Here is a 13339-nt window from a genome sequence, read left to right on the forward strand (position 1 = left end):
CCACTATTGCCTACTCTTCAGTAAGAAAAGCAGCGATTGGCTATGGTAGGAGCTGCTATTTGACGTAACAGGTATTTTTCTGTGGTGGCGTCACAAAAAAGTCCTTAGTCCTTTAAATCTGGACACAACATGATTTGTTGACATCAGCCATGACGACACTTTATAAATGTTTTGCTTGACTCTCAAGCCATTAAATCTGACTTCTCGATAAACACGAGTTAAAGCTATTAGAAATCTGGCTCCCAAGTTTGTCCAAACTTTCCAACAACTCAAAGCCCAAAAAGGAACCAAAAAAAAAAAACGTATTTTTGCCAGCAGCCATGTAGCAGCCATCGGTGGCTGAAAATGTCTCACAGCAATGTCAGCTTTCTCCTGCTCTGACACGTCAAGATGAAGACGAGGAGGAGGTGTGAGCTCCCCGCCAGAAGTTTTCATTCATTCAGACAGTTTCACCAGCTTTCAACAAACAACGCTGGCAGCGGAGGGACAGAGACCATTTTAAATTTGGTCTGTAATGAGCTGGAGAGGTTACATCATGTGAATAATGTGTGTGTGTGTGTGTGTGTGTGGATGAATGTGGTAGGAGTGTTTGTGTATGTGTTGAAAACCTTAGTGCATTATTACGTTTCCTGAAAATACGGACTCAGTCAAAGGTTTTGAGACACTCTCTTATGTGATTGAATGACAATTTGTCTCCAAATTTTGACGGGTAGTGTACATGTTTTAATTAACTCATTCACTGCTAGCCATTTTCGAAGGAGAGAGTTCCAGTTTTGGGGCAGTTTTGCTGAATGCTCAAGACCCATAGAATATTGAGTTTTAGAACTACATAGAAACTTTAGACTTTTTTCATTCTTTCATCAGAAAAAAAAGAGTTTGTTTCTATCCATTTTGGGTCTTTACAAATCGGTAGTAGAACATAGGGTGGTTTCAGTGAAAACACCTGATTTTGACCAAAAAACAGAGAAAATGTGCTTTTTCTGCAGAGAAAAATTCAAGCAGAACAGTGACTAAAGTCCATATTTTTTGTTTTAGTGACACCTCAAAAATCTGAGCAGTTCTATGAAACAACAAACACAGTAAAAAAAAAAAGATTTGGATGATAAAATAACTACATTTATTCACAGATTCACAAAAAATAAATTTAGAGATGTTTGCATGTGTTTGAGCTATTTACAGATGTGTACGCGTGTGTAAACTATAGACCAGGGGTGCTCATTAAGTCGATCGCAATCTACTGGTCGATCGCGGAGGTGGTACTGGTCGATCGCGGCGTGACATTAAAAAAAATATCATCCTAGCATCAATGCCGTCACTTGATTGATATACAGGGCAGCCATTCAGATGACAACTGAATGTTGCCCTTCGGGTGACCAATCAAATCAAACAACGTCTCTAAGTGCAGCAGAACTTACGATGTCAGCCTATCATCCATCCCTGTTACTTGATTGACATACAGGACAACCAGTCAGATGACAACTGAATTTTGACCTTTAGGTCAACGCTCATGCGTAAACAACGATGCAAAGTGCTAAGCTAGTCGGCGAATTGCGTCAGATTTTAAGCCCTCGCTAAAGTTTATGGTCACTAAAATGAGTGAAGTAGCTGGACCAAGTAAAAAGGCAAAAACATATCACTTCCATACGGAATGGGAGGTGGACTTTTTTTTTTCACAATGTCTTTTTCGAAGTTCGTTTGCCTGGCTAACCTGGCTATCAGCAGCTACTGTCCGGACTATGCATCCCTGGCTGATTCAATTCAGTGCAAGTCATCAAAGTAAACTCAGGTAATTACAAAAAATGTTAATAGTTAATTATGTGTGTTTTGCAATATTGGCTCATTTGGTTATGTAAGGTACATCAACATACATTGTACGTACAAATAATCCTCAATACATTTGAAAATAAATAGATGTTTTGCATTTTTGTAGTGGGTAGATCATTTTGACTCGGTCATTTTAAAAGTAGCTCGCATGCTGAAAAAGTGTGAGCACCCCTGCTATAGACCAACAACAAGGGCGTCACTCCTACTCCTGCGCAATGGTGGCAAATACACAGCCAGACAAACTCCCCAAATCTATCAGCGTGCATTTCAGCAACTTTCGTCATCTTCATATGCAAGCTGTTGCTGACGATCGGTGGAAAACAGAACTGTACATTAACAGTTGTTAGATGCTGCATAATTGGTATGCGGTGTGCGCCTTTTACACAGATCGCAGTGTGCTATTGCTGTCCACACAGCAACATGACATACTGTTTTTGTCCTATCCAACCATTGAGGCAGATAATATTAGCAATCTAAATGCCCTTACTGTACATGCTAAACAGATTTGCTATACATTCCTTGTTATATGGAGTATTGTTTGGCTTTATTTGATGTTTTTGTTATGCAAATGTAGACCGGAGCAGGAGGGGATAGAAAAGAAGAAACAACAGCAACAACAACAATTAGTCAGATAATTAGATGCATGACGACATCATCACCAGCATCTGGTGTGACATGTAAAATTATGATTTGATAATTGCTTTCAACACAAGAGGCTGGAATAACCCATGTCCTACATTATGGAATACCTACAGTACACAGTACGCAGGATTGTATAAATTGTATAAAACCTAACACTGTGTTTTTTTCCTCTTGTGTGTTTTCCAGGGACACGGTCTGAAGCCAGAGAGCATGGACATCATATTTGACACACATACAGATACAACCGCATAGACACACGAGTGCGAGCCAATGAAAGCACTGGTCTCATCAACCATTCATTGTGTGTGTGATGCATGCCCAGAAGTCTTTAATGATGCGTTGTCAGTCTTTTTAAGTTTGCTTGTGTCTTTAGACTAGATGCAATGTGCAACCAGTATGTCTCTAGTTAGGACAGACACAATCCTTATCCTCACCGGATCTTTACTGGTCGCTCGGCTGAGGCTGTGCTTTACTTCTTCATGATTGTAACATGCATGCATCATGGAAGAGATTTAGCATGTTTTCATGTTGAAAAAGATGAAGTGTACTCCATGTGATGGGTTGACTTATCTTCTCCAATTTCATTTCCCTCCACGAAAAATGGAGATAAAGAGGACTTGAGGTAACAACTTCAAAATAAAAGTGGCATCCATGAGAGCCATGAGTGAAACTACAGTATGGTGCATCTGGTAGCTGTTTTGTGGGGGAGTACATAATAACAAATACGGAATATAAGACATTATAGGTCTGAATTGGACATTTTGGAACCCTTTAAAATGGAAAGGTGATTAAATGTGTACTGAAACAAGGTTACGAGACTTATAATAATAAAAAGGCACCAGTTTGCTTAAAAAGACAAACATAAATATTAGACTGTAGCAGTGGAAAATGCTCATGTGGTCCAAATTGATACAGTTTGACTAAAGATGCATGAGGTTGCACCTCAAATGTGGTCAGGTCTAGGTTCCTCAAACGCTATGCAGCCAAGTCGTGTTTGATCAAAGTGATGGTATTTTTCAGGGCTTGGCAGTGTGCAATGAATGCTATATATACTTTATTATATGTAAGAAACTGATAGAACAAGCAGACATTGAAGCCATCTGTTCCTTTGTGTACGTGCATTTATGTACTGTACAATAAGGCGTTTATGTATCCAGGCAACAGCCTACTTTCATGTGTTATTACTATCATTCTTCTTGAAAAATGTATCTAATTAATACAGTCTTTTTTTTTAATGAAGTAAAAAGTGCTTGCCGGTTCGTAATTAAGACGACAGCTTCTGGCTTTTTGTTCTTGTTTAACGATGGGGAGAGAAAAATAGAAACCCTCAACCCAGAATCATCAATTATACAGAATGCCAAAACACGTTCATTAATAATCCACTTGTGAGGATTAGGTACAGTTTAGTGATGCTAACTAAGCGGCAGTAAGGTAACATGCTGTCGTGTCTAAATAAGGCGCTTCCTCGCCGCATCCATCATCTTCCAGCTTTTTCCTCATGAAGTGTCTCTTATAATAACGTCCCAAAAGATAGAGGGACTATAAATACATCATACGGTACATCTACATATGATGTATCCAAGTATGCATGAAAGATTGAAAAATAATTATATAGAAATCTAAGAGGGAAAAAAGATGCAGTTTAACTTGGAAAGCAATTTACAATTAAATATGCCGATATTGTTATTGGTATGTTTTTTTAATTAAAAAAAAAATCCTATGGGATTGTTTAGATGGATGTATTTGTTTAAACTAAAGATAAAAACATGTTTTATTTTTATCTGTTTATTCTAAAAGAAAAAATATTATTATTATTATTATTATCATGATTATATTTATTTTATTAGCAGTAGTATACTAGTAGCAATATTATTAGTAGTACAGTAGTACAAATGTATTTATAGTTTTTTGTTTCTCATCAAATGCATACTTTATACGGATTTCCATTTTTGGATACAAATCCAATGTTAAAATATTTATTATTATTATTTGACTATTGTTTTCATGATTACTATCATTATTATTAGTAGTAGTCGTAGTAATAGTAGTAAATAATTGGTTATTGGTAATTATTATGATTATTGATTATCTAGTGTCATTCACCTATTGTATTTTTATTTAAATGTTAAATATTATACACATTGATAACTAGCAAATTAAAAATAATAATAATAATATAATGATAATAACAATACTTATTTGAGGTATAATTGGACTTGTGGGAGGTGCAATATTAAAGCAGTAACAGTAAACCTTTGGGAGCTACTATAAATGATATGACAATAAAAAATTATATATTCCATATTCCATCACTTATAAATGTATAGTGACTGTATGTCATGCAGAACAATGTATTACACAGGTATGCAATAGGAGGACTGCATTACTGCCCTCCTGTCTACTTCTGCTTGGGGGCGGGGCTAAAAGACATTTCAGACTGTATAATAGCATTCATAGGAATGCTAATGGATATGAGTGCTAATGACCTCCCACCTCCTAAAGTGTGAGCGAGTGTGTGTGTGTGGTATTTTTTTAAATGTGCCAATGTTCCCCATTATCAGCAAACCACTGGATTCGCCCTTTGACCTCTTCCTGCATAGCATCCATTGGACCTCCAGGACAAGCACAGTTGCATGACCTCCGACCCTTTATGTGCTTGTTAGGATTGCTGAATGTAGAAGGTGATGGATGCTCATCCAACACAGAAGGCTAAATCACTACTGTGGCCACCGTGGACCTTTTTCCAGGAAAATGTGGACATAAATTCTTCATTGCTCTTTAAAGTGTGTTACTATTTCTATTAAAAACTAAAATGCGACTCTCTTGGTGCTATGAGGAAATATGAACTTTCTGTTTATTTTGGACGTGCATGTATATTGACTGGCCTCCCTCTCTGTGTGGGTCACTAAAGTGTAGAGTGCCACCTATTGGTGGTGCATGCACAGCCTCCTCTCCATCACCCTTCTCTTTTCTTCCTCTCCAATCATCCCACTGATGCACGGTGCCACACCACTCCTACACACTGACTCACCATATGTTCTTTTTTTTTTTCCACAGAGAAAATCACACTCACCAAAAAGAGTGACATGTCGGGGGAGCACATGGATGAATGTATTAAAAGCACATTTATTTCTGATGTCCTCAATAATTTCTTAGTCTTTTATATGTATAATACAACAGTACATTTTGTATGTGTGGCGACAAATACAGCCAAAAAGTCACACACTTCGCCCTTTCAGCTCAGCCGGAACAAGTTTTACAGCAACAATGATACATGTGGGCAGCAGAAAAAATGAAAAAGTAAGAAAGGCGTCTTGCTCCGCTAACCTTTGACCCTCCCCCCCCCTTCCTTGGAGAGTTATCAGCACGAAGACACCCACGCTACAACCATTAAGCTCCTCCGCTAAGGAGGACGAAATGAAGCTGTGTGACCCATACAGCACCCAACGTGGGCGTCGTGCTAACCACCAATCACATTCAGTCGGGGAAAATGTCAGCATGGCTTCCAATTTGTCAGGCCAGAAATAACAGAAGTGACAAGTTTTGTTTGTATAGAAAATAACTACACATAAGTCACTCAAATAGGCTACAAACTAAAACCATTTTAGCATTGGCGTGCAAGTGCAAAAAGAAGCGGTACACTACGCAAATCACTTTTGACTATGCATTCTCTTTTGTTGCCAATTAACAGTTTTTGTCCTTTATTATTATCATGAAGAACATTCATTCATTTTTTTAGAAAGAGATTCAAATATTGGAGTGGTTAGCACACAGGCCTCACAGCTAGAAGACCCGAGTTCAATTCCATCTCTGTGTGGAGTTTGCACGTTCTTCCCATGCATGCGTGGGTTTTCTCCGGGTACTCCAGTTTCCTCCCACATTCCAAAAACATGCTAGGTTAATTGGCGACTCCAAATTGTCCATAGGTATGAATGTGAGTGTGAATGGTTGTTTGTCTATATGTGCCCTGTGATTGGCTGGCGACCAGTCCAGGGTGTACCCTGCCTCTCGCCCGAAGACATGAATGAAATGAATGAATGATTCAAATGTCCTGGTATTTATTGGTCTTTATTGGGCCATTAAACTGAGAGGCTTTAGGGCACCCTTCTGCATGTGACATAATCCCTAAGAGGCTGCCATGTGGTTGGCTTTTTTGAATTAATGTTGCCAAAAAGCCAAAGAAAAAGCAAAACGTATGCATAATTCTCGAGTGGAAACGTCATGCGCACGGTGGTTGATAATCGTAAGGGTTAGGTTTATAAATTGTTCTGGTTTGGGTTTTGTGTAATTTTTTTAGTCTTTGGCCACATTTAAGAATACTTGTAGAGGATTTTGTTTTTGTTTTTGGGGGGGGGGGGGGGGTTGTTGTTATGGAGTCTGACAGCTGCAGGAAGGAAAGTCACTGATGGAGCTCCTTAGAGCAGTGAGTGTTTGTTGGATGGCGTGGGAGACTTTGTTTATCATGGAGGACAGCTTGGCTGTCATCCTCCTCTTGCCCACCTCCTCTACCTGTTCCGGAGGACATCCCAGGACAGAGCTGGCCTACTTGAATATCATTGTGAAGACTATTCCAGTGATTGGAACTAGAGAGAAGACTGGATTGTTGTTCCTAGGTTACAAGTAAAATGAACGCTTTTTGGCTTGTCTTTTATACTCGGCAGCAGGTTCATCCCTGACCACATTCCAACAGATGGATTCCACTTTCCCTGATAACTTTACTCCATAGCTTCAATATCCTGGTGGAATCGGTTTCCGTGATCATCACTTACTTCTCCACAGTTCAATAGAAAAAAAGACTGTATAGATTGGAACGCAAAAAGTGCATCTTAAGTGAAATATTGCAGCCAATGGCTTTGTAAGACTTCAGGAGGTTTGCCACCAGCTGCTTATAAATATCTGCCTTGTTGATTCCAATAAACTCTAGACGTATTGAAATGAATGTATTGGAACGTGCAGATAAACTACCGTTTTGGCTTATTTGGCATGTTGGACGAGTGGTTGGCGCACAGGCCTCACAACTAGGAGACCCGGGTTCAATTCCACCCTGGGCTGTCACTATGTGGAGTTTGCATGTTCTCCCCCTGCATGCGTGGGTTTTCTTCGGATACTCCGGTTTCCTCCCACATTCCAAAAACATGCTAGGTTGTGCTACTTAGTGTGGATAAGGGCTGCACGTCGCCAAGTGGTTAGCGTGCAGGCCACACAGCTAGGAGACCCGACTTCGATTCCAACCTCAGCCATCTCTGTGTGGAGTTTACATGCTCTCCCCGTGCATGTGTGGGTTTTCTCCCACTTTCCAAAAACATGCTAGGTTAATTGGTGACTCCAAATTGTCCATAGGTATGAATGTGAGTGTGAATGGTTGTTTGTCTATATGTGCCCTGTGATTGGCTGGACACCATTCCAGGGTGTACCCCGCCTCTCACTTGAAGACAGCTGGGATAGGCTCCAGCAGCCCTCGTGAGGATAAGCGGTAGAAAATGAATGAATGAATGAATGTCCTATTTTGACCCAAAACTGTATCTCGGAAACTATATCCAATCTGCACTTCTGACTTATTTTTTCTTTATTAGTGCCCTAAACCAAGAAAATAAATCACTACTTCCTGGAAGCCTTTTACTTTTAGACCAATATGATTTAATGCTGTTCCTCTTTTATAAAAAGGTTATCAACCTAACCCGAGAAGGTGCCGTCAGTAGTTGAAGTGTGAAGTAAAACTCGAGAGAATCTGCTAGAATCGCATGCATCGACGAAACGTCCTCGAGGATCTTCTCAACCTTTTCAAGTGCAGGCTGGCTTACAGTAAATACCACCTACTGTAATTTCACAACTAACCTTCACAGCTTTTGCAATGGAAACTGAAAATGTGTGGCGGCCAAGTATGAAAGTATGGGCAAAATAACAGTAACTATGATGGACGACTCTGACTACTCTAAATATAAAACACACATCGATGGAAGGATGGAAGGAAAACACGGGAGGAGCATAAAACTGTTTACAAACACCTGCACACGGAAACTCCAAACTATTCTGGTCTCTCAATCAGAGACGCCCAAACACGAGCGCTGATGTTTCGGCGAGGATGTGACGGCAGACTGTCATTTAATTCGGTTTCATCTCCTTTCTCCTGTGAAGGATGTAATGGAGTGTCACGCACACACACATCTCCAATTCCATTTGGAGGCAGCAGCCCAGTGCAGGAGACAATACTGAAGGGCTTTCAATTGCTGTGAAGTATCACTCTGCGTCACATTTCAGCTGCTGAATATCTATACTGTATATAATAAAGGGGAGCACTGATGCGCTAAGGCTGGTTTGTGCGTCCCAGGTCCCCGAAAGAAAATTCATATTAGGAAGTGTGTCACATTGGGAGAAGGAAATAAAGTCTAAAGAAGGAAATATTGCAGCTATTTCTGAGTTGAATTATTAAACCTTAAAACCTTCATTTTGTTAGTATGCCTTTATATAATACTTTAACAGTAATATTTACTGTAGCTGCCATGGTATTTCATGACCAGTAATAATAAAAATAATTAGCATAGAGTATAATATATGTTCAGTGGACCATTTGCTGAAAATATATTTCCTGGTTAATTTGATGAGGAACTTCCTGTTCTGATTAGACCTGCACTGATGACCCGTTTAAAAATAACCACACACAGAATCAAATGACAAATGACCTCCTTTGATACATGCCAGCACTCAGCGCACACAGAACGCCCAAACTAGGCAGATAAGTATGTTTAATAGAAGATGAATGGGCGGCTACGATCATATGAAAAATGCATTTATCATGTAGGATATACCGCCATACCTAGGCTTGAAATGCTGAAGTACATAGGCGGCGCCTTCATATCTATTCCATGTAAGATCAGTTTCAGATTTTCTTTGGCACACAAACGTTTGGGAGGTACCAAAATAACTGGTTGGTTTACTTTTCAACCGACGAAGCCGAAATAAGGGGTATTTTTACACTGTGGCTTCAATAGTGAGGGTAAAAATGGTATGATAACATACCGCCAAATGTTGCACACGGTCATAAAAAGTCGATTTTTCATTACCAAAATTATGGATAGGTACCAAAATAACTGGTTGGTTTACTTTTCAACCGACAAAGCCGAAATAAGGGGTATTTTTATACTGTGGCTTCAATAGTAAGGGTAAAAATTGTATAACATACCGCCAAATGTTGCAAATGGTCATAGAAAGTCGATTTTTCATTACCAAAATTATGGATAGGTACCAAAATATCTGGTAATTTGGCAGTTGGTTAGGCAAAACATGTAAAAGGTAACAAAAACACTTAATATTCTTGCATTGTGATGGTTAAGGATACTAAAATAACATTTGTCATTTTTATATTTTAATTGCCAAAAGTTGTGAAGGGCAAGAGAAAAAAATTGTATTTTAATAATAATAATACATTTTATTTGTATAGCGCTTTTCAAAATACTCAAAGACGCTTTCCAGAAAAAATGGAGTTGAATAAAAGCAAGTAAACAGAGTAAAAGATACATTAAAATACAACATTAATTTGTTTATACACAGCTAAAACATGGGTAAAAGCGGGGCTTTTGTACTTCTATCTGCAAAAAAGTAGTGTGCGATCCCAACCCAACATATTTTACACCCCAATACGGGATATTTTTGCACTTGGTTTGGACAAAAAAAAGTGTGTACCAAAAAGCCACAAGGGTAGTACAAAAAAAACAAACAAACAAAAAACCTAATCTTGTTTTTGCTGCATTTGCATTGGCTGTTGAGAGAAAAGGGATTAAAAGTCACAAGGAGTGACCTCCCAATGAAGTAGCTTCACATTGTGCACAGTGCTAATGTCCTGCAGTAAATAAACAATAAAATAAAATAAAAATTATATACACAAGGGATGAGAGTGACACAGGGTGGACAGAAGGCATCACATGATGGGTGATAGGCAGGGAAAGCCAATGTGTACCTAGAGACGACCCGTCGCGAGATTAAGCAGCTTGCTACGGCCTCAGCATGGAGATTACAGGGTAGAAAGAGTGTAAAGCCATTAATCCATACATCATGAAAGTAAGAAAACATAACTATGCATCATTTTACAAAAGGAAAAACCAAAGATATTCGCATCATCTGCCCTGGTCGCCGACATGTCCTTAAAAATATTAAAAGCCATTTATAGTCACTGGCGACTACATGGCACCATGAGTTTTGAATTAAAGCTCTTTAAGCCAGGCTGTTTGGCAGCATGCAGTCAAGGGGAATAGAATTTTACAGCCAGGAGATGCTGCCTTTATGGCGGTGACAAGTCAATGCATTTCCAATTATACTTTGGCATTTTGGGATGGATAAAGGAGGGAGGTTGACACAGCAAAGGGCAGACATTTCCATTGACCAGCCAAGGAAGAAAGCAAATAAAGTACCTCGTATTATCATTATTAATCAAACCGACAGCCTCTATTTCAAGTTATTCATAGTGTAATCGCACTATAAGTTATGTTGAGGACATATTCATCAGTCAAAACATATACAATATTTTGTTGTAAAAGGACTTGTGGAGAACTCTAATAATCAATATATAAATATGTACACCACCTGACTATATAAACAACATTACCATGTTTCCTCTAATAGTGCCTGCGGGGAATTCATCCGCTGCAGAGAGAACTAGCAACTGGTATTTTTGTTTTTTCACTGTCAAAAGTTGTAAAAGGTTTTATTACCGAATAAAAACATCTTCAAGCTAATCTATAAAGGAAAATGTTTGATGTAGGAGGTAAGATAGTAAAATCTCTTTACTCAAATCTTTCATCAATTGCATAGTGTTTTTATTTTTTTACCTGTTACATAGGTTACCAAAACATGTTTTTCCTGTCTATTACCAAATAGTTTATTAACAAATAAATCTTAATCACACAAAAAAACATGTTTTGGTAACCTATGTAACAGGGAATGTACATAGGTTACCAAAACATGTTTTTTGTCTATTACCAAACAGTTTATTAACAAATAAATCTTAATCACATAAATATATGTCGTACAATACAAACTAGCATTATACATTTCCATTGACTTCTTATTCTGAGAAAAAGAGCTGATACCCCATTGCATTTTTTTATTTTTTTTTTACAAAAAATAAAAAAAATCATTTTTATAAATGATCGCTGTTTTGTGGTTGACTATAGCCTATTTGTCAAAAAAAAATGTTTTATAGCTGTATGTAGTATTCTAGTAACTTGGTGTCAGTGATGTCACATTGATTGCCTTCACACTGCATGGACTCAACTGCAGCATGTCTGGCATGGCAAAATGAAAAAAATGTCTCCTCCCATTTCATGTGGAAGTGGTTTTTTTGTTTTACTTTTTTTTCCCATTCCGTTTTTGTCTTTAAGTTAAGAATAATTAAATTAGAGAGGCTAACTAGTTAGCTCAATAGCTTGCAATGCTAGCAGCGGCTGTCTTGTATTTGCAGGCAGTGATCCCGTAGCCTGTACAATGTGGTGTAAACGAATTATAATAGGAGTGTAAAATTGACTGAGGGTGTATTGTTATTTCAGTAACTTTACCGACACCTAGTGACCAGTGTAGAATACTACATATCATTCACTAGCATAGCTAAATGTGTCTTCTGAATGCCTTATATTTATATATTTTTGACTAATAATAGAAGCTATGCTAAAAGGATCGCCCCTGCTTTTTGTGTATTTGGGTTAATGATTGTGAGTCAGCCTTGACATGGTTCCTGCTGGTTGTGGTTTTTTGGTGGAGAGGGCAGCATAAATATTCGACCCAAATAAGGTCAAAAGCACATTACCATGGTAACCAAGCAGAGAAGAGATCAGCTGCTCCATCTGTTCGTCAGCCAACTTTGTGTTAGTCCTCCCACACCTCATTGCATTACAAAACAGCAATGTTATTTCTTCGCTCCGTGGGTACTTTTTGGATTTAACAAACAAATAATACACTTTGGATGATAGCTTGGAAAACATAGAGAAATTGAGATGGAATCAACATATGAACCTTCATGTGTCGATACCTTTGCATAACATATGCATTTGAACAAGGAATTAATTATACATCAAATTGCTAGAAAGATATTGCTAAGTATAAATATTTTGTATAGATGGCCGATAATTATCGGTACCAATGATAATCGGCCCGATATCGTATCAAATTTTTTCCTGATAATGAAAACTGATATTAAAAAACACACATGTGTTCATTCCACCACAGGAGTATGTTACACATATCTGTATCAGAAATTGAGAGTTCGGCATATCGGTTTTCGGACATCCCTAATATTTTTCCCATCACGCCAACAAGTACAAATACACAAAATGTTAACATATTCCTTCTAACATCTAAAAAAAATGATATAAATTCAAATATGAATTGAAATGATATCAAAATGTACCACAATGCAGTGTACCCACTCAAACATTGTGTTTGTATTGAATACTAGAGCATAATGACACTGGCTTGAATAGGAAGTATGCCTTGTACAAAAGGTATTCAGTAACTCCGATTACATAAAAAGGCCATCAGTTTTCTGGTCAAATAAAAAAAAAAGCTCACTCAGATTGTTCAAAATATGGTTTAGCTTTGGATGGAATATAAAAAAATTGGTGGCTTCCTGTATTCTTAGATGATTCAAAAAAAAAAAAAAAGTTTTAAAATATGCCCTAAACAGACTAACATATTCCATCCGCTCTGGAGGGAAATCACACAAAAACAGGATGTGAAAAACATACGCATCAGTTGCTTTAAAATAAAAATAGACATTTCTGACTCAAAGACTTAACTTAAAGTTTCACAGTTTACAGTCATTCCGTGCAACTACTAGTTTATGATTAGCACTACAAATCACTCGGACTAATTTATGTTTTTAATG

At 38.0% G+C, this 13339-nt stretch overlaps 2 protein-coding genes across 3 annotated transcripts in view; one reads left to right on the forward strand and one right to left on the reverse strand.

Moving 5' to 3' along the window:
- Nucleotides 1-4311, forward strand: part of gabra6b (gamma-aminobutyric acid type A receptor subunit alpha6b) — a 31674-nt gene extending 27363 nt beyond the window's left edge. The window contains exon 10 of the mRNA XM_058087224.1: nt 2653-4311. Coding sequence (XP_057943207.1) covers nt 2653-2665 — 13 coding nt within the window. The 3' untranslated portion in view covers nt 2666-4311. The remainder of the gene's footprint in view (nt 1-2652) is intronic.
- Nucleotides 1-13339, reverse strand: part of LOC131138364 (gamma-aminobutyric acid receptor subunit beta-2-like) — a 213119-nt gene that overhangs the window by 84442 nt on the left and 115338 nt on the right. The gene's annotated exons all lie outside the window — the stretch shown is intronic.

This window comes from Doryrhamphus excisus, chromosome 11 (assembly GCF_030265055.1).
Source record: "Doryrhamphus excisus isolate RoL2022-K1 chromosome 11, RoL_Dexc_1.0, whole genome shotgun sequence".
Lineage (NCBI taxonomy): Eukaryota > Metazoa > Chordata > Actinopteri > Syngnathiformes > Syngnathidae > Doryrhamphus > Doryrhamphus excisus.